At 42.9% G+C, this 23,103-nt stretch overlaps 1 protein-coding gene across 1 annotated transcript; it reads left to right on the plus strand.

The window, feature by feature from the left end:
• Window positions 1–495: 495 nt before the first annotated feature.
• STOML1 (stomatin like 1) lies at window positions 496–22,068 on the plus strand. Its single transcript, XM_075208301.1, has 8 exons — window positions 496–576; window positions 3,705–4,216; window positions 5,594–5,700; window positions 7,070–7,219; window positions 13,550–13,753; window positions 16,240–16,462; window positions 21,435–21,575; window positions 21,774–22,068. The coding sequence occupies exons 2-8, from the start codon at window positions 4,141–4,143 to the stop codon at window positions 21,971–21,973; spliced, it is 1,101 nt and encodes a 366-aa protein (XP_075064402.1). The 5' UTR covers window positions 496–576; window positions 3,705–4,140; the 3' UTR covers window positions 21,974–22,068.
• Window positions 22,069–23,103: the final 1,035 nt, after the last annotated feature.

A 23,103-nucleotide genomic window follows, 5' to 3' on the forward strand; every position in this document is an offset into this window, starting at 1 on the left:
GTAAATGGGTATACTGTTAATTTAATGTTGGGGCTGGTTGGAGGGAAATAGGTCTACTTATTAAACGTGAATATTATTATTGTGGGGACTGGAGGGAAGCCTAATTATAAAATGTGAGTGCTATTGTCTTAACACTGGGGCTGATTGGAGTTTTTCAAAATAGGGCATCCAATATTCCAGGATCAAGACAAGAATGAACTGAGCTAAAGAAACCAGCTGCTACAAGTGGTGACAGTGAGCAAGACAGGTAGGAGAGAGCAGGACAATCTGCCAACTGTCCTGAATCTGGTGGGGCAGTCCTGAATTTGGGTGACTTTCTCCCTTAGTCAGGATTTGGTCCGACTGCAAGTACAGTTGGGCGGTATGTCCCGCTTCACAACATACTGCTTGTGAAGGCAAAGCTGTGTGCTTCTAACAGTAGTGCCTGTGTATTTGTCTAAAATGATAACCATGTTACATAATAGGGGCCCTGATGTCATAAATACCCTGAGCCTTAATCCAGCTCTGGTTAGGGAAAGGGAACTGATAGCTGCTCCCAGTTCCTGGACAGGACACAGACTGCAGAGCTGAGGAGCTGTAAGTATCACAAGATTTGGTAATCTCGTGAGACAAAGAGCTTCCCTGCTCAATTTACAAGAAGTTCCCACCCTTATGGATGTCAGCAACACCAGAAGAATATATAAGTACAGTGGGCTGGGGGTGTCATAATGTGCCTGGGGGGATGGCGTGATGTGGCTGGGAGAGCGTGATAAATGTAATGTATTATTATAATGTATGTATCAATGCCCCATGTTGGCCACACCCACAACACAATGAGGTCACGCCCTGTTTGGCGCCGCCGCTGCAGGCAAATTCAGAAGAAAAATTATAGGGCTGGCTGGCTTGGTCTAAATCTACAGTTACATTTTACTGTACCATAGCTCACTCAGAAACAGGAGAGGTGGCAGGGTTCAGTGCTGAAACAGAAATTGTAATAATAGGGCTGTCAGTGTACTTCAAAGTCTCCAGTGACATTGTATTGTGCCATAGCTCATACAGAAACAGGAGGGGTGACATTGTTGTTGTCAGTCTCCAGTGTCAGTCATGATGATACTAATCCCTCTACCTCATGTGCTAAAGCCTATGTTCAAGAGCATAGTGGTTTTAAGTCAGGGAAACAAAAATGTAAATAAAAAGCTTGTACCTTTTTAAAGAAAAAAACACCTCACTAACAAGGGTGAAAGTTTACTGTAGAAAAACATAAAATTGCAGTTGCCAGAGAAACTGAAGGAGGAGACGTCATTACAAGATGTTGATAGCTCTTGGATCCTGGCGTAGCAAATTAAGTCATAAATCTACAATTACAATATAGTTAGTGGATTTGCTTAGTTTAATTTCATCCTTCAATTTCTCTAGCTGCTTCTCAAAAAGTATGATTAAGGCAATCACTTGACTAAAGCTAACCGTGGGTCTGATTCATTAAGGATCTTAAATGAAGAGGATCCTTATTTCAGTCTCCTGGACAAAACCATGTTACAATGAAGGGGTGCAAATGAGTGTTCTGTTTTGCACATAAGTTAAATACTGACTGTTTTTCATGTACCCATATCTGTGGTTAAGTGTACAGTGGGTAGAAATGCATTTTGTATCCCAATAATTAAATTTTTACGAACTTTCTGGTAGAGGTGAGGAATAACTTTTCTAGTAAAATGGTGTTGTGATGGAATTTGGTAATAGGGATAGAAAACAAGAGCAAAATGATGTGATTTTAGCATATTTTAGCAATTTGTCTATAAAAATACAGATCCAAAACCAAAACCAAAACCAAAACACACGAGGGTGGTTTTGCCAAAACCAAAACACAAAGCTAATCCAGATCCAAAACCAAAACCACTTCACGGGGGTCAGTGAGCATCTCTAGTATTTCGTTTGGTTAGCAGACACTGCTGTGAAGCCCTGCCCTCTTCCATTTCAAACTCGTTTTTGAGAGAATACCTTCTGTGTAGGTGCATACGTCCTACTAACTTTGCCAGACCTTGAAGGTATACAGTTGGTGGAAAAGGGAGTCTCCAAACGCCCTAGGAGTTGTCAAGGTATAAAGAGCCCTCAAATCGGGACTGTCCCACCTAAATCACGACACTTGGGTGTTATGCTAGTGTTACCTCTCAGTATTCAAACACTAGCTACATACTGCATGCAGTTCAGTTACAATGTCACAGATGAGACAGTGTTCAGGGCTGCTATTGGTTGTATGTTTGAAATGAACTATGTGAGTTGTAGTTTTCCACCACAATATTTGCATGTAGGCTGTGATATCACTGCCCCACTAAATCCATACTTGCCAACTCCCGAATTCGGGATGGGTCTCCCGGACTCCCGGGAGTGTATGGCAATCTCCCACATTATGTCCAAAATGCTGTGCGATTCGGCCCACCGCTGTATAATGATGCGTTTGCGTCATTACATCACAGGGCGGGGCCAAAAAAGGTTTTCGGGTCCCCGTCCCCCGCACGCCCACCTCCCCCCGGCAGCTCCTGGACGCCAACTACAAGAAGTTAGCAAGTATGACTAAATCTGCACCATACACTCACTAAAACTGAATTTTGACAATAAAAAAAGCCAAATAAAATGCTACTTGGATTCACATAAGTGTCTACAAAGGTATTCCTGAGGTAATATTACTAAAACGAAAACACAGGGCAAATAGTACCCTTCTTACCTATATTACTTAAAGATGGAATTATCATTTAAACCATACTTGCTGACTTCCTCAAGTCAGTGTCTGGGAGCTGCCTGGGGGAGGTGGCTGTTTCGGAGGCGGGGTTATGAAAATCACGCTGTTTCGGCTCCGCCCCCACCACGTAATGATGCAAATGTTTCATTTTACAGCGGGGGTGGGGCCAAATGCTGCGATTCCCTGAGAATTGCGGCATTTTGAATCTAATTCATGCGGGAGGCTGCCATACTCTGCCCGGAGTGCTGGAGACCTACCTGGAATATGGGAGTCTCTCAGAAATTCGGGGAGAGTTGGCAAGTATGATTTAAACTACTCTTGAAAATACAAATAGAAAGGCTAGCTCTGCTTTTGACCATACTTACCAACTCCCGGAAAGAGGGGGCGTGACTGGAGGGCAGGAGGGGGCGGGATGAGGCCAATCGCGTCATTTTGGCCCCGTCCCCGCAAAACCGTAATTTGCGTCACGGGGGGCAGGGCCAAAATGACGCAATTGGCCTTGTCCCACCCCCTCCCGCCCTCCAAAATGGTGTGATTCACAGAGAATCGCGTCAAATGACACGATTCTCGGTGTGAGATTGGGATGCGGTGTCTCCCGGACTTTCCGGGAGAGTTGGCATGTATGCTTTTGACCACAAGAACCCATGGTTTCCTCCCACACTCCAAAAACATACAGTAGGTTAATTGGCTGCTATTAAATTGACCTTAGTCTCTCTCAGTCTTTGTGTCTGTTAAGGAATTTAGACTGTAAGCTCCTTTGGGACAGGGAATGATGTGAGTTCTCTGTACAGCGCTGCGGAATTAGTGGCGTTATATAAGTAGCTGATGATGATGATTGCAAAATAAATGATCTCCAAATGTGTTTTGTACAGCAATTGATTGTCTGACCTCCAAACGTTAGAGGACGCTGTGGGTACTATACCGATATGGGGACATTTCAAGTTGATACACAATGTTCAAAACACTAAGGAAATATATTACTTTATTTTAGTGTCTTCATTGATGGAATCTTTTAAGGGGGTAATTTACCATGCATCAGCGAACATTGGTCTCCGAAGAAATGGACGCCACCATACATTTCTGTTTGACGAACTGGAGACAATCACAGAAGCGGAGGATAACCGTGTTGTAATGTAACCAACGTTTTTATCACTTGCTGTACAGTAACCAGGAAGAGATGCGGATGTTAAGTTATTGACTGCTTAAAGTCTGCAGAAAACGATCATGTTAACTTTCCTGGCAAATAAATATGTTGGAACCCGCAGAACGTTTCTCATCTAACACCGTTCTTTATGGCACAGATCTCTAAATTAATTTAAACTTTTCTCCCATATTCTAATAATTTGCATCGTAACTCCCCATTTTTTACCGATTAGATAGGAGGGGTTTAGGTGTTCTGTTATAATTTTTTGGTACTTGTTTGCATAATGTGGAGCCAATATAAATACAAAGCTCTTCCCCTGGGGTTGGATGGATCTCCCCCATCGCAATCTGCAAAATCAGGTACATATGCATTATCCTGAACGTCCTTAGTGGCACACTGTCTTTCCTTCCCTATTGCCTACATTTGTGTGTCTGTTAAATAAATTGTTAAGGGTTCACCTTTTCACTTCTAAAATTCACTGTTTGATTTGTTAAATCTTCAAACTAATAATCGTATGTTGTGTTATTGTTAAAGTGTTTTGTGTTATGTGCGACTTTGTACAGTAGGCAGTGCTTCATCTTAATTTGCCTCTGCAAGGCTGCTGTTGAATTGCATATGTTATATGGTTATAGACAGGGTAGACCAGTGGTTCCCAAACTTTTTCAGTTCGGCACCCTTAGAGTGTCCATAATTTTTTCAAAGCACCCCTCCAAAATAATTACCAAGCAGTCCCATTTTATAAGTAGTTGCATCAAAATAACGTAATAAGTATTTAGGTCAGGATAGAAATACTTAGTAAGTTGATTGCAAAAATAAAACCCATAAATCCAAGGGAAAAGAATATTTTTATATATTTTTTTCAATTATATTTGTGTCCAAAAAATTATTTACAGCTAATACTGGGAGGAATAAGATCAAACAAAATAAAACAAAAAAATCATCACACTGTGCCCCCCTTCCTCCTCCACACACTCTGTGTGCCCCCCTTCCTCCTCCACACACTCTGTGTGCCCCCCTTCCTCCTCCACACACTCTGTGTGCCCCCCTTCCTCCTCCACACACTCTGTGTGCCCCCCTTCCTCCTCCACACACTCTGTGTGCCTCCCTTCCTCCTCCACACACTCTGTGTGCCCCCCTTCATCCTCACTCTGCCCCCTCCTTCCCTTTCTTTACTTATCATACTTGGCCTTCTTTCTTCTTTTGTCACAGGAAGAAAAAAAACCCACAAAATTTACCAAACCGGTGGCGCCTGGGACCCAGCATCCTCCTTTCTCCCGCCACTTCTCACTGAATATGTCGGACATGGTGACGTCACGCCCGACATGCAGTGACAAGTGATAAAGGAGGCGGATGCCGGGCCCTGGGTGCCGCCGGATTGGTAAGTTTTGTGTTTTTTGTTTTTTTTCTTCCTGGCCACGGCACCCCTGTGACAGTGCACACTTTGGGAACCGCTAGGGTAGACAAATCCCAGGAGCCAAGTAGCCAATGGACTGCAAAAATTACTGCCGGAACATTATTTTTTGGGAGTTATTTCTACTGATGTTAAAGGATGTAGGTATTCATCAACCTTGGCCTCTTAAAATTTACCACTGGCTCCTAAATTAGCCTGACTCCTGAATTCCCCATTGTTCTGTCAACTATAGGACATGTTGTATGATTTTACTAGTCTCTCTTTGGCTTTGAATTATGCACAATACCAGAACAATTATTTATTTTGCTCACTTATTTCCTCACAGCTGCCTCTGACACATGGCTGGTATGGAGTGGTCACATTGGGATTACTTGTCTATCATTCTTATGTCTCATCATCACCTTGCCAATATCTATATGGTGTTTCATAAAGGTAAAATAGTATTTGTACTTTTCACCCTCTCCAAGAAATAATTGTTATAAATATATGACATATACTAAATGCATTTGGTATGTATGTGAGAATTGCAGGGCTACTGTGCAGGGGTGTATATACACATAAAGTTTAAGTGTTTGAATGTATATACTAAGATGCAATTTGAGTGCATAAAAGGCAATAACATTTGAAAACGTTATTGCAATTTTGGGAGTAATCTTTAAAACTATCTTAAAGAAAGCCTTGTTTGGTATGATGATCCATTAATCCAGTGTGTCTTCACGTTTCAAAAGTAATGTTTTCTTGAAGAGAATTAAAATGAAACAAGGGGGTAAATGTATGAAAGTCCGTTTTTTTCAACTCGCCGTAAACCGGCGAGTTTCCAGCTAAAATTTAAAGCGGTGCTGGCTTGTAAAGGCAAGTATATATATATATATATATATATATATATATATATATATATATATATATATATATATATATATATATATATATATATACTATAAAACTTCTGCAGCAAACCTATGTTTACCAAGAGATGGCCCTATGAAATCTTAATTCATGTTTTTTGGATTGTTTTCTATTGTCAAAGCGATGTTGACAAAACTTATCTAGTTTTTAGCAAAGCATTTGATATTGAATAAGTTACTTAAAACAGGACTACCTGAAGTAAAAGCCTAGCTAGCATGGTAAGGTAGGCCACTGCAGCAGCCTGCTCCACGTTTGAACTGTGCACATTGACTAGTACTGGAATGGAGCAAGAGGCAGAGAAACAATACACAGTGCAACTTCTATCTGTCTTTCCCTCCTTGCAGGATTAGATAATAGGTAAAGATAATTGGTTGTCTTGATATATATGTCTAGTATACTACGGTTACACACTTCCCAAGGTCCTCGCCAGCGCCAGTAACAATCCCTTTCCTGGGTGTGACTCACTTGAGAAATCATCATCATCATCATCATCATCATCATTTATTTATATAGAAATGAAATGAAATGTAAACTGCACACTGCAATGTGTCGATTAACGCTGATTGGACAGCTGCCCTGTACGAGCAAAGCTGATGCATAGGTTAGCTGTAATGCCGTTTCCGATTTTTCTGTATTTTATGTAATGAAATACTGCTGATGTGCATTTTTTATTATTATTTTTTTTTTTTTTTACTTTTCCGTCTCTCTTATGATGTTTTGTAGTGGAAAGCAATTTATCCTCTCTGGCATCCTTTTCATAATTTTGATTACTAATTCTACAGAGATAATGTAGAAATATTAGTATTTTAAATCCATTGCATTTTCTGAAATGAGCCTAATCAGGCATATTGTTTTCAAGAGAAGTGATGTTTCAATCTGTTGTCCTTTTAACCAGGTCGTGCCTGTTTATGAAAGGGTAGTAATATTTCGGCTTGGCAGGGTGCGACCAGCCAGAGGTCCAGGGCTGGTCCTGCTTCTCCCTCTTATTGACCAGTTTCAGAGAGTAGACATGAGAACAAGAGCATTTAGCATACACCCATCTAAGGTGAGTTCTGGAGAAACTGCTGTTATTATTTTTATGTTTGCTTATTTGTACTGCGCCACAATACTCTGTAGCCTTGATCAGTAGGAAAAACAGGATGAACAGAAAGCCTAATAGAAGGTAAATGAGTAATAGTGTCCAGAAGTTATGGAGAGGCCTAGTATGTTGAGATAGGATATAGATTTTTAATTGAAAGCTCGGGATCGCTGCTTTTGTGCCCCAAGTGCAAAAAAAAGCAAAAAAACAAAGTGCAAAAGGATGTAGCAACTTTAGGCCCCTTGATCCCCGACCCCTGAGACCAAAAGGTCCCTTAGGGAACAAGGGTCTTCAAACCTCGTTTGCCATAAGGCAAGGGGTGGTCCCTTTACCCTGGGATCCACTGTTGCTTCATCCAGGATTCGTAAACTTGCCAAACCCACAGAAGGGAGAGCATCAGACGTTTTTAGGGATCCTCTAGATCAGTGGTGGGCAAACTCAGTCCTCAAAGACTACCAACAGTTCATGTTTTTAGGATTTCTTTAATCATGCACAGCTGAGTTAATCTATTTGGCTGGGTCAGTAATTATCCCAGCTGTTTCTACAGACAGAAATCCTAAAAACATGAACTGTTGGTAGCCCCTGAGGACTGAGTTTGCCCACCACTGCCCTAGATCATTAAGGAATTGCAGAGCCCATAAAGGGCTACCACACCCCTTAGATCTGGTGAAAAATAAACATAAAAGTGAAGGTGACAAACAAGATGTGAAATAAATAGTGCATTGTGGGTATGGCCCTAGCCTAATGACTGGGCATTTTAAAACATTCTTCCGCCCAGCCAGAAGGCCCGTGGAAGAAAGTGGTCAGAATGCGCAAAAGTGCCTTAAAAGTGTCAGTGCATCTTAGGGATGTGCACCGGCGACTTTTGGTGTCTCGTGTTTTGGATTCGGATTTGCTTGAGGTTTTGGGTTCGGATTTGTTTCGCAAAACACCTGCCGAAAGGTTTTGGTTCGGATTTAAGGTTTTGGATTCAGATTTTTTTTGAAAAAAGCATAAAAAGTTCAAAAATCAAGTTTTTGGTCTTATTTTCACTCCTACGCTATTATTAACCTCAATAACATTCAATAACAATCATTTCCACTAATTTACAGTGTATTCTGAACACCTCACAATATTGTTATTAGTCCAAAACGTTGCAACGAGGTATCTTTCTGGACTGCATAGTGGAGTGGTCCCCTCAATATAATAAGAAAACCGGCATCAACTGGTCTTAATTACACCAAAAATTGTATCTGGACTGCGTAGAGGAGTGGTCCCCACAATATAATAAGAAAACCGGCATCAACTGGTCTTAATTACACCAAAAATTGTATCTGGACTGCGTAGAGGAGTGGTCCCTACAATATAATAAGAAAACCATCAACTGCTCTTAATTGCACCAAAAATTGTACCTGGACTGCGTAGAGGAGTGGTCACCACAAAATAATAAGAAAACCCTCAACTGGTCTGAATTCCACCAAACAAGTATCTGGACTGAGTAGTGGAGTGGCCCCGGTACCCAATTTGATACCGGGGCCACAATATAATAAAAAACCCCTCAACTGGTCTGAATTCCAGGGAACAGAGGGCGGACACCGGATGGACGTCTAAAACCAACATAGCAGTTAAGGGCGCAGTTCCTCTTTTTTGTGACTGCACAAACAATTAACGTAGTAATAGAAATGACAGTTTTTTTGTTTGTTTTTAAAAATATAGAAAGAAAGAAGGTAGTACTATAAATGGCAGTTACTCTTTTTTGGAACTGCACAAACAGTGATGAAAATGAAGGTGGAGCTGGTGGCATGTCCCGGTCCTCTTCAGAGGACAATCTCCTGACCAACAGGTCTTTGCACCGCTGTAGACTTGTGTCCGCCGGAAACAGAGACACAACATACGCTTTAAACCGAGGACCAAGAACGGTGGGCAGAATGTATTCCTCTGACTTTAAAAGAGTGACCACCCTCGGATCCTGGCAAAGCGTACAAAGGGCTTCATCCACAAGAGCTACATGCTTGGTAGAATCGCAATGGTGTACCAGCTCCTCCCTCACTTTCTCCAGCTGCTTCTGCAAAACTCAAGCTGGCAGTGTCGGAACTAACTTCTCGTGTGGCAAGTTCAAATGGCTGCAGAACCTTGCACAACACGAAAATCATTCTCCAGTGCGTTTGACTCAGGCGCATCCCCACTCCTTTTTCTATGTCGTAGGTGGCTGTGTAGGCTTGAATGGCCTTTTGATGCTCCTCCATCCTCTGCAGCATATAGAGGGTGGAGTTCTAGCACGTCACTACCTCTAGTTAATTTAGATTGCAAGGCTTGTAAATACTTTGAAGATAAAAAAAGCAGGCTGCACAGACTGTGGAGCTAGAAAGTGAAATTAAATGGACCACGTTACTTTGGTGGCTATCTATGCCCCCTCCCCCCGCCCTACACTTGTAGTTGAATATAAAAAAAGCAGGCTGCATAAACTTTAGAACTAGAAATTCAAATATACAAAGAAATGGACAAAGGCTGTTTGGTATCTGTCTGCATCAGATCCCCTCTCCACTAGGAGTAAAATAGAAAACTATTCAGCCGTTATATAATCTAGAATATAAATGGAAATTGAGAAAGGCAATTTGGTATCTGTCTGCATCATAATTATCAACATCCTCCTCAGCGCCAGCTACATCAATATCCTCCTCCCGGTGTACAACATTCACACCTTCATTAGCCAAATCTGTAACTGGACTGTGGGTGATCCTTCCAGCATATGCAGCGGGCGTGCTGCAAATGCTGGATGGAGTCACCTCTTCCCGTACAGTGATGGGAAGGTCAGGCTTCACAACCACCAACACCATTGTACTCGCCTTGGGGATTTGTGATGTCATCTGTTTAGAAAGCAGAGTTCTTTGCTGTTTTGTTGTTGTTGCTGACAGCATAGCTCTCTTAAATTTTTTGTAGGGGGGGGGGGGGAGGAGGGCTTAGATCCTTGGGTGAAGCTGGACCACTAGTCATGAACACGGGCCAGGGCCTAAGCCGTTCCTTGCCACTACGTGTCGTAAATGGCATATTGCTAACTTTACGTTTCTCCTCAGATGATTTTAAGTTTCTCTTTTTGCTATTTTTTGAGAACTTGGGCTTTTTGGATTTTACATGCCCTGTACTAGGAGATTGGGCATCGGGCTTGCCAGACGACGTTGATGGCATTTCATCGTCTATGTCATGACTAGTGGCAGCAGCTTCACCATTAGGAGGAAGTGGGTCTTGATCTTTCCCTACTTTATCCTCCAAATTTTGGTTTTCCATTATATGTAGCACAAGAGAGCGTACCCCTAAGCCACACACACTCTGCAAAGCCTTTAAAAATTATATGCGGCACAGGAGAGTACCACTGGACTTATACTGCTGAATCAGTGAACTTTGTATATCAGTACCACTGGACTTATACTGCTGAATCAGTGAACTTTGTAATATATCTGTACCACTGGACTTATACTGCTGAATCAGTGAACTTTGTAATAGCAGTACCACTGGACTTATACTGCTGAATCAGTGAACTTTGTAATATATCAGTACCACTGGACTTATACTGCTGAATCAGTGAACTTTGTAATATATCAGTACCACTGGACTTATACTGTTGAATCAGTGAACTTTGTAATAGCAGTACCACTGGACTTATACTGCTGTATCAGTGAACTTTGTAATAGCAGTACCACTGGACTTATACTGCTGTATCAGTGAACTTTGTAATAGCAGTACCACTGGACTTATACTGCTGAATCAGTGAACTTTGTAATATATCAGTACCACTGGACTTATACTGTTGAATCAGTGAACTTTGTAATAGCAGTACCACTGGACTTATACTGCTGAATCAGTGAACTTTGTAATATAGCAGTACCACTGGACTTATACTGTAGAATCAGTGAACTTTGTAATATAGCAGTATACCAATGGACTTATACTGCAGGATTGTTTTAGGATTTTTTTTTTTATTATTTTTTTTATAATTTCTTTTTTTGTAATTTTTTATAATTTGGGAATAATGGGGACATAACAATGCCCTTAGAAGGACAGAGCACAGGACACAGCACCACTGGACTGAGCAGAACACAGCACAGCACAGCACGAGATATAGCAGGACAGAGGACCACCTAACACAACCTCCCTCTACCCTGATCAATGCCCGAGTGAAGATGGCGGCGACTAGCGGGGAATTTATAGGATCCGAGTATCGCGAGATCCGACAGCGGGATTATGACTCGGAGCCTCGGTTTCAGTTTTGCAATTGGCGGGAATACCTGGATCTGTCTCGGATCCGGCTCGGATCGGCAACGTTCGGGTGGGTTCGGATTTCAGATATCCGAGCCCGCTCATCTCTATGTAATCTTTGACTTTCTGGCACCCCCGGGTCGCCACTATGGAGGCACATCTTGTCCTGGGCTTTCTCCACAGCTCCTGGCCTCAAAGCCAAAGGAGCAAGGTTGCATGCCCTGATAAGAACAGATACTATATTTGATCTACATCAATAGGAGGAGGGTCATAAATGAGACAGAAGGAGAAAGTAGGACAAGAGAGGGCTTTGAAAAGTAGCAAGCTGCGCTCAGTTTGAGTAGTGTCACGTAGGGGTGTCAAAAGCTATTGCGAAGACATGGCTTTTGATGGATCGTCTAAAGCATTGAAGGTTGGGAGTTGGGGTGTGTTTGGCGTGGTGGTAGACTTTTGTATCTGGATAGTGGCACAGGAGAAATCTTGGAGTCAGCGGTGAAATGTGGTTATGAGACAAGAGGGGAGGCGCTGGTCAGAAGCAGAGAGGTTGACCTGGATGGTTTGATTACAGAGAATACCTTGTCCACACACACACACACATTTTATAGCCAAGTTATCATTTCACTTGCCAGGACGCTGGGATTTCTGTAGTTCATGGAGTGTACAAGTGGTTTTGGTAATTATTCTCTGACAAATACATTTGCCATTGTCTTAAATAGAGAATATACAAATGAAAATAAAATAAGGAAATTAAACTGTTATTTTAAAACTTTTAATATGAAAATCTAGGTTTATTTAAATAATTTTATCGCTTTATCAGCTTCAGATGTGCGCCAGAAGCTATACTGGTAGTATGAAAGTTCCACTGTAAGGTGCACTTTTCGGCATAAATACCAATTTTCTGTTTCAATAGTATAAACATAATAATCATATCATGTATTACTGATAGGAGGGTTCTTTTAATACTGATAAGATCAGACACAAGGTATATTTATTATATCTTATTACTGCTGCAAACTGACATCAGAATTATCATTATTATCCTATATTTATAAAGTACTGACATATGCAGTGTTGTACATTGAATGGTCATGACACAAACAAATTACATACACTGACATGAAACCCTGTGTGTGGCTAATTAAGGCAGCAGCCTTATAAACTGACAATAATAAAGGGGCATTTCTGTGCAGATACTGGTAGTGTTGTATGGATGCAATGAGGATAGACAGTGCATGGTGGAGTCATGAACCATGAACTAGTCATTGCAAAAAAGCTTAAAACAGTCAGCTGCTAGCAACTATAACTGCTTCATGATCTTAACATTGAAAATGTAATTTTGTATGAAACATCAAAAGTTATACTGCATCGCAAAAATGTATTTATCTGTGGTTTGGTGGGTTCCATGAGATTACCTTACTCTCCTCGCTCCTACCCTGGGGGTAAATGTATCAAGCTGAGAGTTTTACGGCGGGTTTGAAAAGTGGAGATGTTGCCTATAGCAACCAATCAGATTCTAGCTATCATTTTGTAGAATGTACTAAATAAATGATAGCTAGAATCTGATTGGCTTTTCAAACCCGCCGAAAAACTCTCAGCTTGAAACATTTACCCCCTGGTCTCTCTTCAGACAGGCAGTATGCTATAACAGCAGGATCATGGGGCATGCAGAAAAGTTGTGGATCCCCCATTCATCATGTAAGTAATCTTTTGGAATGGGAGCTATCTAACACATTGTACTTTGGGCATGGCTGCTTTTTGCAATCCATATTAGTCTAGGAGTAGGACAGAGATTAAGTCTCCTCTAAGTGGAAACCCCCTTTAAGTGAAAAAACACATTTTGATCGATAAGCACGCAGCAGCCTTCGCTGTTAATACACCTAGAACCTCCAATTACTATATACATACTTCAGCAACAGTTGCCTTTAGGACTTAACCTGCTATGCTTTTGACAGGGTGATCGTTTGTTTTTATTATTTTAACGTGAGAAGGAATTCTAATGACTTTGTCTGTCTGTTGTCATTACATCAATGTATTATCCTTTTGTTTTTTTGTTTCACTTTTTAGGTGAAGTCAAGGGATGATGCGGTGGTGTCCTTGGGAGCAGATGTTCAGTTTAGAGTATGTGACCCCGTGCTGTCTGTACTATCTGTCCAGGATCTTAACTTTGTAATCCAGCACACAGCAGAGAACCTGCTGGCACAAAGCCTGGGGCGCAAATATCTCCGAGAGATTCATGGTGACCGGGTGCGGATAGGAGAGCATCTTAAGGTAAACAGGCTGCTAACTGGAACAATGACAACGTCTATACTAATTAATTCAAGGCCATGTAAGTGCTCAAGTTACCGGCTTCCGTAGGCGGATATCTAGGGCAAACCTTATCCTCCTGCATTGGCATTTATTTACATTTTTAATAGTTTGATGGGATTGAAACGTACACGCACCTCTCACTCTGTCCCTTTCTCGGAGAAGACAAAATAAGTACATTTAAATGTCTACCATTGATAACCTAATTTTATCCAATTTGTATTGTAGTTTGCTGTATTAAACTCTGTTTTGTGGATTATTTTCTTGTGGTGAATGCTTGTTACAGTGTTCTGTGGGTACCTCAGTGCAGCTCACTGAAAGGAGCGGTTAAACCAACAAGGGGCTGGAGCAAGCATTTGCTTGTTTTGCTTTTTAACATTGTCAGAGGTGCTCACATAGCTGGGAAAGTGCACCCGACACATCACAATCTGAGTTGTTGAGCAGAGAAAAGAATATTTAGGTCACACACCCACTGGCATTTTGTTTTTGTTTTTTTGGGTTTTTTTTTTTTTGGGGGGGGGGGGTTGTTTTTTCGTTTTGCTTTGTTTTGTTTTTTTATTACTCCAGTGAAAATGCATCTCAGTCCTTTTTGCATTCAACATGCGTTTTGCTAGCGCTTCGAAGATCATTGTAGGCATTCCCAATGCGCTAAATCATGGGAACCACAAAAAATAAAGTGGGATGCATTCCAAAAAAACGAAAACAGTCGTTTCTAATGTCAAATCCACCATCATGCATTTTACTATTGTTAAAAACACTAATAAAACGAATATTAGAATAAATAAATAATAATAATTGTGGATATGAGATCTAAATGTGATAGTGATTAAAGGAACTATGGAGGGGAAAAGTTGTCCGTACAGATCTGTGTGTCAGCCACTCATAGTGCTGATACTGTATATAACTGATGAACTAATTCACATTTTTGGTGCTGAAAGAGTTATAGCTGGGAGTTAGAGCCAGAAGTAACACTATCAAATTGAGACAGCCCATGCCCTTTTAGTCTTGCTGTTTAGGAGTATGATCTATTGAAATAGCAGAAACACAGGGTGAATGCAGGGCACGCAAACATTTCTTTTTAAATTTATGTCTGAAGCTCTATTGATTTATGTAGTAAAAATACATAATTTATCAAGACAGTTTTACAGCTCCAAGTTGGTGTGGGCCATTTGCTCTAAGGAGTGATGGCAGCACTCTCTACTGGTCCAGGTAATCATTTAACAGTCAGTAAATTCTAACTATTGATAACAAACCTCTTCAAATATATCGGTGGCCTCTCCTGGTCAAATAAATAAATGTTTACTGTAGAAGTGCCTTATGCACACAATAACAGTCATTTACGAACTTCAAAATGCTCTTTTGTGACGTCATGCATCTTCTTTTATGGAATTGCACATGGATTGATGTGGAAACATGTGGATTGAGGGACAAGATAGTGGCTTCTGTGGGTGGAGAAGATTCATTGACTTAATGGGAAGAGTTGGGTGGATTGGAGATGTACAAGTATAGATTAAATGCATACATGTAAAAACAAGATCGTGTTATGCAGGTGAGATGATATATATGAGTTGCAGGGGCGGCGAGGGCACCTTTACAGGGGCGTTCCCTACTTTGTGGGAGGTCACACAGCCTTTGTATCCCCTGCAAAATGACTTCATTTTTATACAATGTCATGAGGTCCCAGAGATTAGGTTTTGCCCTATACTTCAATTGAGATACATTTTGCACCTTCCAGTTGCATATCTAAGGTAAAGTGTATTTCTAAGGGCACTACAGTTATTATATAAAGTTTAATATCCAGAAAGTATCACATTTAAAAATGGCCGCCCCTATCCCCTTCACTGTGATGAGTAATTTAAGTCATGAATGAAGCTAAGTCGAGCAGAAGTTGAGGAGAACAACATGAATGAATGTAGGGGTGGTCCTCATGCGGTAGTGCTAAGGTTGGACTTTGAAGTGACATTTCACTCTTTCCACTAAGTACATTTTCAGTTGTACATGCAAAGCTAGAGGCAGATTTATTTCTGTTTATATTTTACTATTGCAGTTACCTGTGCTGAATAAGTTAGTTGATGCTAAGGTTTTTTGTTGGTTTGTTTTTTAACATCAACAGATTATATCAATGAATGTGCTCATTCATACTTTGTCATTTTTCTAGTGCAGGTTAGAAAATGAAAGCAAGCGTCTGATTGCTATGGGTAATGCCAGATTGTATTCACCTTCACAGCAGGTTTCATAAATGTTCCCTAATATACAATACCGGCTACATATTTCACAGTTCATGCCATCACATGCCAAAAATATACAACAGTCAATTTTCCAACAAACACAAGTAATGACTGTGCATGGACATCTTCCTTGGGCTGGAAGTCCTATAACTGTAGGTTTATGCTTATTTAAAGACTCTACCAACATTGCTGCTCTAATTGTTTTGGTCTGACATATTGCAGGAAGATATTAACGAGCAGGTGAAACCATGGGGTGTTTGTGTTGAACGTGTAGATCTGTTGCTGGAAGCTGTCTTACGATCTCATGAAGAAAATGTGAATGTTTCTCTCGCCCCACAAGTTGTGACTCCCAGTGGTGGATTGGAGCAGCTGATCATGCAGTTTGTCTCAATAGCCAAGCAAAGTTCAGCAACAAATACCACCTCGTCTACTACCTCATCTGCAGGTATCGCATTATTCAAGTTTTTGTGTATTGTTGTAAAACCTACACTTCAGTAAAAATGGTCCGCTTTTGTGGTCTTTTTTTAAGGGTTAAAGGTGCAGAAGAGACCCTCAGGGTCTCTTTATGCAGATGTAACCCCTATATGTCTCAACGTCTGCTAGATATATGCTGTCCTCTGTATACAACTTGCCATAGGATGGCATACTCCTAGTTCCCATAGATGGAGAGTTTTCAGGAAATGCGAGTGCTGGATACACTCTGCTTGATAATGTATCTAACAAATGATTGGGTTTGGGATCTACATATAGACTTTAATGCTGTCTGTATGAAGATTGTTGATAACGTAAGATGAATAGTTCTTTATGTCAAGGTTGGTTAAGATGCTAAACTGCCCTTTTTAACAAATTAATGTAGTTCTGGAAAATACTGGGCATTCTTTCATTTATTCGGGATCATACCCATGACCCTATTCAACCCTCACGTATGATGTATGTTTCCATGTGGTCTGCACGGCTCTGCCAGTAGAAAGATCTGCTTCATGTCTGGGTGAATATTCATATAAAATTACATTAGATAGTTGTTTATTGACCTCTATAAGAAAAACAACACTTTACACTGCCCGCTTAAAATTTAGGCCAAAACTGGCATTATAGTGAGGGTGGTGTAATAAAATGTTGAAATATTACGGAATCCATTTATTTTAATGTAGTTTTGTGTAGAAAATAAATCTGGTGTTCAGATTTCAATGTAATATTGAATATTGCCCTGACCTATTGTCTGACTTGCTGCTGAAGTGTATGTAACATATGTGTATGTAATCCTGACACTGTTCTATCTGGATGTCATGTGCTTTCTCACTTCCATAGGTAGATGGGGACCTGTGATGTATATTTGAGATGAATATATGTGTAGAAATGTTATCTCTTATGAAGGATTTTCCACTTTCCATTAGAGCTGTGTTGTGGGATCTTGTTGAGAGTGGCGAAGGTGATCAGCTCCAGCTTACACTATAAGTGAAGGCCAAGCCTCTGCTAAATATAGCAAAGAGCGTGGATGCCCCACCAATATATTCTTATTGGGAAGGAAGAGATTTTGTAAACCTCTTAAATAAAACGTAAACCCAATTTTAAATGAGTGTTTTGGCATATTGGATATATAATTTTTACTTTTTCATTGAAATATAATTCACTTATAACCCTCATTGTCATTGCTTTATCTTCTTGCCAGAACCTTTCACCAAAGTAAAGTAATATATGTTTTTTTCCCACTTTATTTCTCTTTTTAATGACATTCCATTAGTGATAGTAGTCTACAATTAATTTTTGTTTTGCCTTATTCCTTATGATTTAAATATGATTCCCAAAAACCACATGTCAAGGTCTTTACGTTATTATGGGAGTGTATGTCCTGTTCACCATGACATTGACGCTCCCTTGTTATCGCTGTTACTTGTGCCAGAAATCGCTTCCTTCCAGTGTTGATTTATGATGAACCTTCAACATCCCAGGAATATTCTGTTTTTCTAATATAGAGCAAGTGAGATAATAAATAGATTATGTAGCGGTGGAACAGATATGTTGGGATGGCTTCCTTGACCTGTTTATATTCTAAATGTTAAACAATGTTTTGGAGGAAAGAAAAATCCCTAGCAAAGTAAATATTACTTACAAGTTAACCCGTGCATGATACTCATGCATTCTAGTCAAATCAAGCTACTTAAGGTGTTAAAAAGGTTCTTGTCATGCATTTGGGGCTAGGCCAGGCCTCCTCAGGGGAAGAGCGTTACTTCCCGACGTAAGCACCCTTTTTTAACGTGGTTTTGTCCACATGTCACCACCTCATCATTCTTCTCCATCACCTCATCCTTCATCTTCATCGCCACATCCTTAATCTCCATCGTCTTACTGTTCTAAAACCTCTCGATACACAATGTTTCTGCTAAACACCTTATCGCTGTGCTCAATCAGCCTTCCTTGAAGGGCAGTATTCATAACATGCATTTTCACATCACTGCATCTCCGTACTCGTGAAAATGCGACATACAATTGTCCATGACCAAACACAGGCTCTGGTAAATAAATACCCACACAGTAAAGAGTTTGACCCCTCAACTGGTAAATTTAGCCTTTACTACCCCTCCCACGGGGGGAAGGGGGGATGATGGAAGTTAACTGACTTCACTATTATAATTTTTTTGTCAAATAATGTCAGTATACCAAATTTCAGGTCAATTGGATAAGCCCTTTCTGAGAAAATAGTTTTTTCCACACACACACACAAACACACGCCGCTAGGCTTATATATATTAGATATCATGTGTAAAAGCCACGGTCGAGCTTCTGCTTCGATATGTTAAGTAGGGTATGGACTGTCTGACTGAAACGGTGTAGTCCAGTGGTTCCCAAACTTTTGCAGTTCGCGGCACCCTTAGAGTCTCCAAATTTTTTCAAGGCACCCCTCCAAAATAATTACTGAACAGTCCTGTTTTAGAGGTAGTTGGGTCAAAAAGTTGTAATAAGTATTTAGGTCACGACAGAAATACTTATTTAGTTGTATGCAAAAATGCCCCTCTGCATCCAGGCACACTGCCCCCTCTGCATCCAGGCACACTGCCCCCTCTGCAACCAGGCACACTGCCCTCTCTCACGTTGCCCCCTCTGTCACGCTGGCCCCCTCCTCTGCCCTCTGTCATGCTGGCCCCCTCCTCTGCCCTCTGTCATGCTGGCCCCCTCCTCTGCCCTCTGTCATGCTGGCCCCCTCCTCTGCCCTCTGTCACGCTGGCCCCTCCTCTGCCATCTCTCACGCTGTCCCCCTCCTCTGCCCTCTCCCCCCCTCCTCTGCCCTCTGTCCCCCTCCTCTGCCCTCTGTCCCCCTCCTCTGCCCTCTGTCCCCCTCCTCTGCCCTCTGTCCCCCTCCTCTGTCCCCCTCCTCTGCCCTCTGTCCCCCTCCTCCTCTGCCATCTTTCCCCCTCCTCTGCCCTCCTCCTCTGCCCTCTGTCCTCCTGGTCTGCCCTCTGTCCCCCTCCTCTGCTCTCTGTCCTCCTGGTCTGCCATCTGTCCTCCTCCTCTGCCCTCTGTCCCCCTCCTCTGCCCTCTGTCCCCCTCCTCTGCCCTCTGTCCTCCTCCTCTGCTCTCTGTCCTCCTGGTCTGCCATCTGTCCTCCTCCTCTGCTCTCTGTCCTCCTGGTCTGCCATCTGTCCCCCTCCTCTGCCCTCTGTCATGCTGGCCCCCTCCTCTGCCCTCTGTCATGCTGGCCCCCTCCTCTGCCCTCTGTCACGCTGGCCCCTCCTCTGCCATCTCTCACGCTGTCCCCCTCCTCTGCCCTCTCCGCCCCTCCTCTGCCCTCTGTCCCCCTCCTCTGCCCTCTGTCCCCCTCCTCTGCCCTCTGTCCCCCTCCTCTGTCCCCCTCCTCTGCCCTCTGTCCCCCTCCTCCTCTGCCATCTTTCCCCCTCCTCCTCTGCCATCTTTCCCCCTCCTCTGCCCTCCTCCTCTGCCCTCTGTCCCCCTCCTCCTCTGCCATCTTTCCCCCTCCTCTGCCCTCCTCCTCTGCCCTCTGTCCTCCTGGTCTGCCCTCTGTCCCCCTCCTCTGCTCTCTGTCCTCCTGGTCTGCCATCTGTCCTCCTCCTCTGCCCTCTGTCCCCCTCCTCTGCCCTCTGTCCCCCTCCTCTGCCCTCTGTCCTCCTCCTCTGCCCTCTGTCCTCCTGGTCTGCCATCTGTCCTCCTCCTCTGCTCTCTGTCCTCCTGGTCTGCCATCTGTCCTCCTCCTCCTCTGCCCTCTGTCCCCCTCCTTTACCTCTGTCCTCCTCCTCCTCTGCCCTCGGTCTGCTCTCTGTCCCCCTCCTCCTCTGCCATCTGTCCTCCTGGTCTGCCCTCTGTGCCCCTCCTCCTCTGCCATCTGTCCTCCTGGTCTGCCCTGTGTCCCCCTCCTCCTCTGCCCTCTGTCCTCCTCCTTTGCCATCTGTCCTCCTCCTCCTCTGCCCTCGGTCTGCTCTCTGTCCCCCTCCTCCTCTGCCATCTGTCCTCCTGGTCTGCCCTCTGTCCCCCTCCTCCTCTGCCATCTGTCCTCCTGGTCTGCCCTATGTCCCCCTCCTCTGCCCTCTGTCCTCCTTCTTTTCCATCTGTCCTCCTCTGTCCCCCTCCTCCTCTGCCATCTGTCCTCCTGGTCTGCCCTCTGTCCTCCTCCTCTGCCATCTGTCCTCCTGGTCTGCCCTCTGTCCCCCTCCTCCTCTGCCATCTGTCCCCCTGGTCTGCCCTCTGTCCCCCTCCTGGTCTGCCATCTGTCCTCCTGGTCTGCCATCTGTCCTCCTGGTCTGCCCTTTGTCCCCCTCCTCCTCTGCCATCTGTCCTCCTGGTCTGCCCTCTGTCCCCCTCCTCCTCTGCCATCTGTCCTCCTGGTCTGCCATCTGTCCTCCTGGTCTGCCCTTTGTCCCCCTCCTCCTCTGCCATCTGTCCTCCTGGTCTGCCCTCTGTCCCCCTCCTCCTCTGCCATCTGTCCTCCTGGTCTGCCCTCTGTCCCCCTCCTCCTCTGCCCTCTGTCCTCCTTCTTTGCCATCTGTCCTCCTCCTCCTCCTCCTCTGCCCCGCTCCAGGCAAAAAAAAAAGAAAGAAAACAGAAACTTACCAATCCGCGCGGCGCCGAGACCCAGCAGCCTCCTCTCTCCCGCAGTTGTCACTGAATGACGTCAGTGACAGCTGCGGGAGAGAGGAGGCTGCTGGGTCCCGGCGCCGTGCGGATTGGTAAGTTTCTGTTTTCTTTCTTTTTTTTTTTTTTTTGCTGGCCCGCGGCACCCCAGTGGCAGCGCCGCGGCACCCCAGTGGCAGCGCCGCGGCACCCCTGGGAGCCGCGGCGCACATTTTGGGAACCGCCGGTGTAGTCAATACCCTGAATGTTAGAGCAGCCCACGTTCTCATAATCTAATGCACATTGTAGAGGTGGTAACCCAGGTATAACATACTAATACGGCTCTTCTGTTGCAGATATCTCATTACAGCAGATGCTATCTCGGCTGGATGGAACCCTGTCTGAATCATTGGTCTCTGAAGTGGGATCCTCATATCAACTATATGTAACTCTACATGGTGGAGAGAGAGCTGCATATTTCCTTGATCTAACATCAGGTAGATACATCGAGACTCTTAGCCACTCTGTAGCTTCCATCACTCATTCTGTCCCTCATCTTAACCCATATGCATGTGATGTTTGTGCTTCCTCATTTCCTCTTCCTTTCCATGTATATGATTTGTACTATAGCCATCTGTTTCCTTTAGTCTCTCTTTTTCCATAACCTTTACTCTCCTCTGTCTTTATTCTCACAGGATCTGGTCGTTCTGGGTGGGGAGTTCTCACCTGTCCCGCAGATGTTACAATAGAGATTACAGAAGAAGATCTCCTGTCTCTCATTAAGGGAGATTTGAATCCCCTGACTGCATACACAACAGGTCGCTTGCACGTTATGGGAGACCTGCAGACTGCTCTACGTCTAGAGAAGGTCCTACGGATGATAATGAGGACTTAATGTTGTTTCAATATTTATTTTTGGGTTAATGCGTTTTCATATTATTTTTTTATGAAACCGTTATTTAGATAGAAATAAAACCACATGTCCATTAAGTTCTGCCCTATGTCCTCATCTTCCTTAGTCAGATAATCCAGAGGAAGATCATTTGCCCTCAAATGGGAGAAAAAAAAGAACTGCAACTGCATTGGGGCCAGGGAGTCCCACACCTCATGCCACAAATTTACACTGTCAGGAGTCAACTCTGTAAAAAGGTCCATACACTGAGCCCTGTGTACAAAATAATGTGAGTTGTGAGTGGTTCCACTTTATTACCTGGTAGGACAACCACTTTATGAGGGAAGGACTGTGAGAAGCAGAAGAGAGCTGACTCGGCTCTCCTGCTAGGCATCAGAGGACCATGAATATTCAATCTAATATTTAACAGGCTTGTAAGTTCCTTTTAGATCCATTACCACGGAGTATTAGAATGGTTAGTCTCCACAAGCTCCCTACCTTTCTCTTTTATACATAAAAAAGAAATGTAAAAAAGGATATTTATTATATGAGTAAAAATAAATAAATAAAAGGCATGATCATGTCTTTATGCTATCAAGTAAGGACATATTTGCATTGCTCCTGTCCGTAGTATTTCTCCTTTTTATGCAGTGCTAGTCAAATAAAAAGAGGGACTTAATATATTAAATCTTAGTGTGTTCTGCTATATAGTTCCAACTTACATTATTTGTTTATGAAGATATTTTATTCAAGTCTTGCATGACATAGAAAGGCAAAGAGAAGGTTGCAGGTTTGAATATATGCAGTTCTAGAAATTCAGAATATATGCATTGGGATTGACAAAATGGAAAACTTGGTTACACTGTAATAGACTACCACATCCATAGGAAGAATAAAGTAGAAAGGAGATGTAGACAGTAGAGAATACTATTACTTTAGGAGATTCCAGGAAATGAGAGAGCTTCAGGCAGTTGTGGACTGACTGGGGGAGTACTCTGGAGAGGGTTTCAGCAAACGCAAACCAGGGAAAACCTATCTCTCTAATTAAAGGGCATGCGCAGTTCTGTACAGGTCCTATTTATCTTACTCCCACATGTGCAGATGAACATCCCCTCTCCCCTTTCCCAGAAGCC

Source organism: Mixophyes fleayi, chromosome 4, assembly GCF_038048845.1.
Source record: "Mixophyes fleayi isolate aMixFle1 chromosome 4, aMixFle1.hap1, whole genome shotgun sequence".
In the NCBI taxonomy this organism is placed as follows: Eukaryota; Metazoa; Chordata; class Amphibia; order Anura; family Limnodynastidae; genus Mixophyes; species Mixophyes fleayi.

Coding starts and splice junctions, on each gene's coding strand:
- STOML1 (XM_075208301.1), top strand. CDS start 4,141: ATGTGGAGCCAATATAAATACAAAGCTCTTCCCCTGGGGTTGGATGGA. Junction 13,754..16,239: donor GGATAGGAGAGCATCTTAAG/GTAAACAGGCTG, acceptor GACATATTGCAG/GAAGATATTAACGAGCAGGT. Junction 21,576..21,773: donor TTTCCTTGATCTAACATCAG/GTAGATACATCG, acceptor TTATTCTCACAG/GATCTGGTCGTTCTGGGTGG.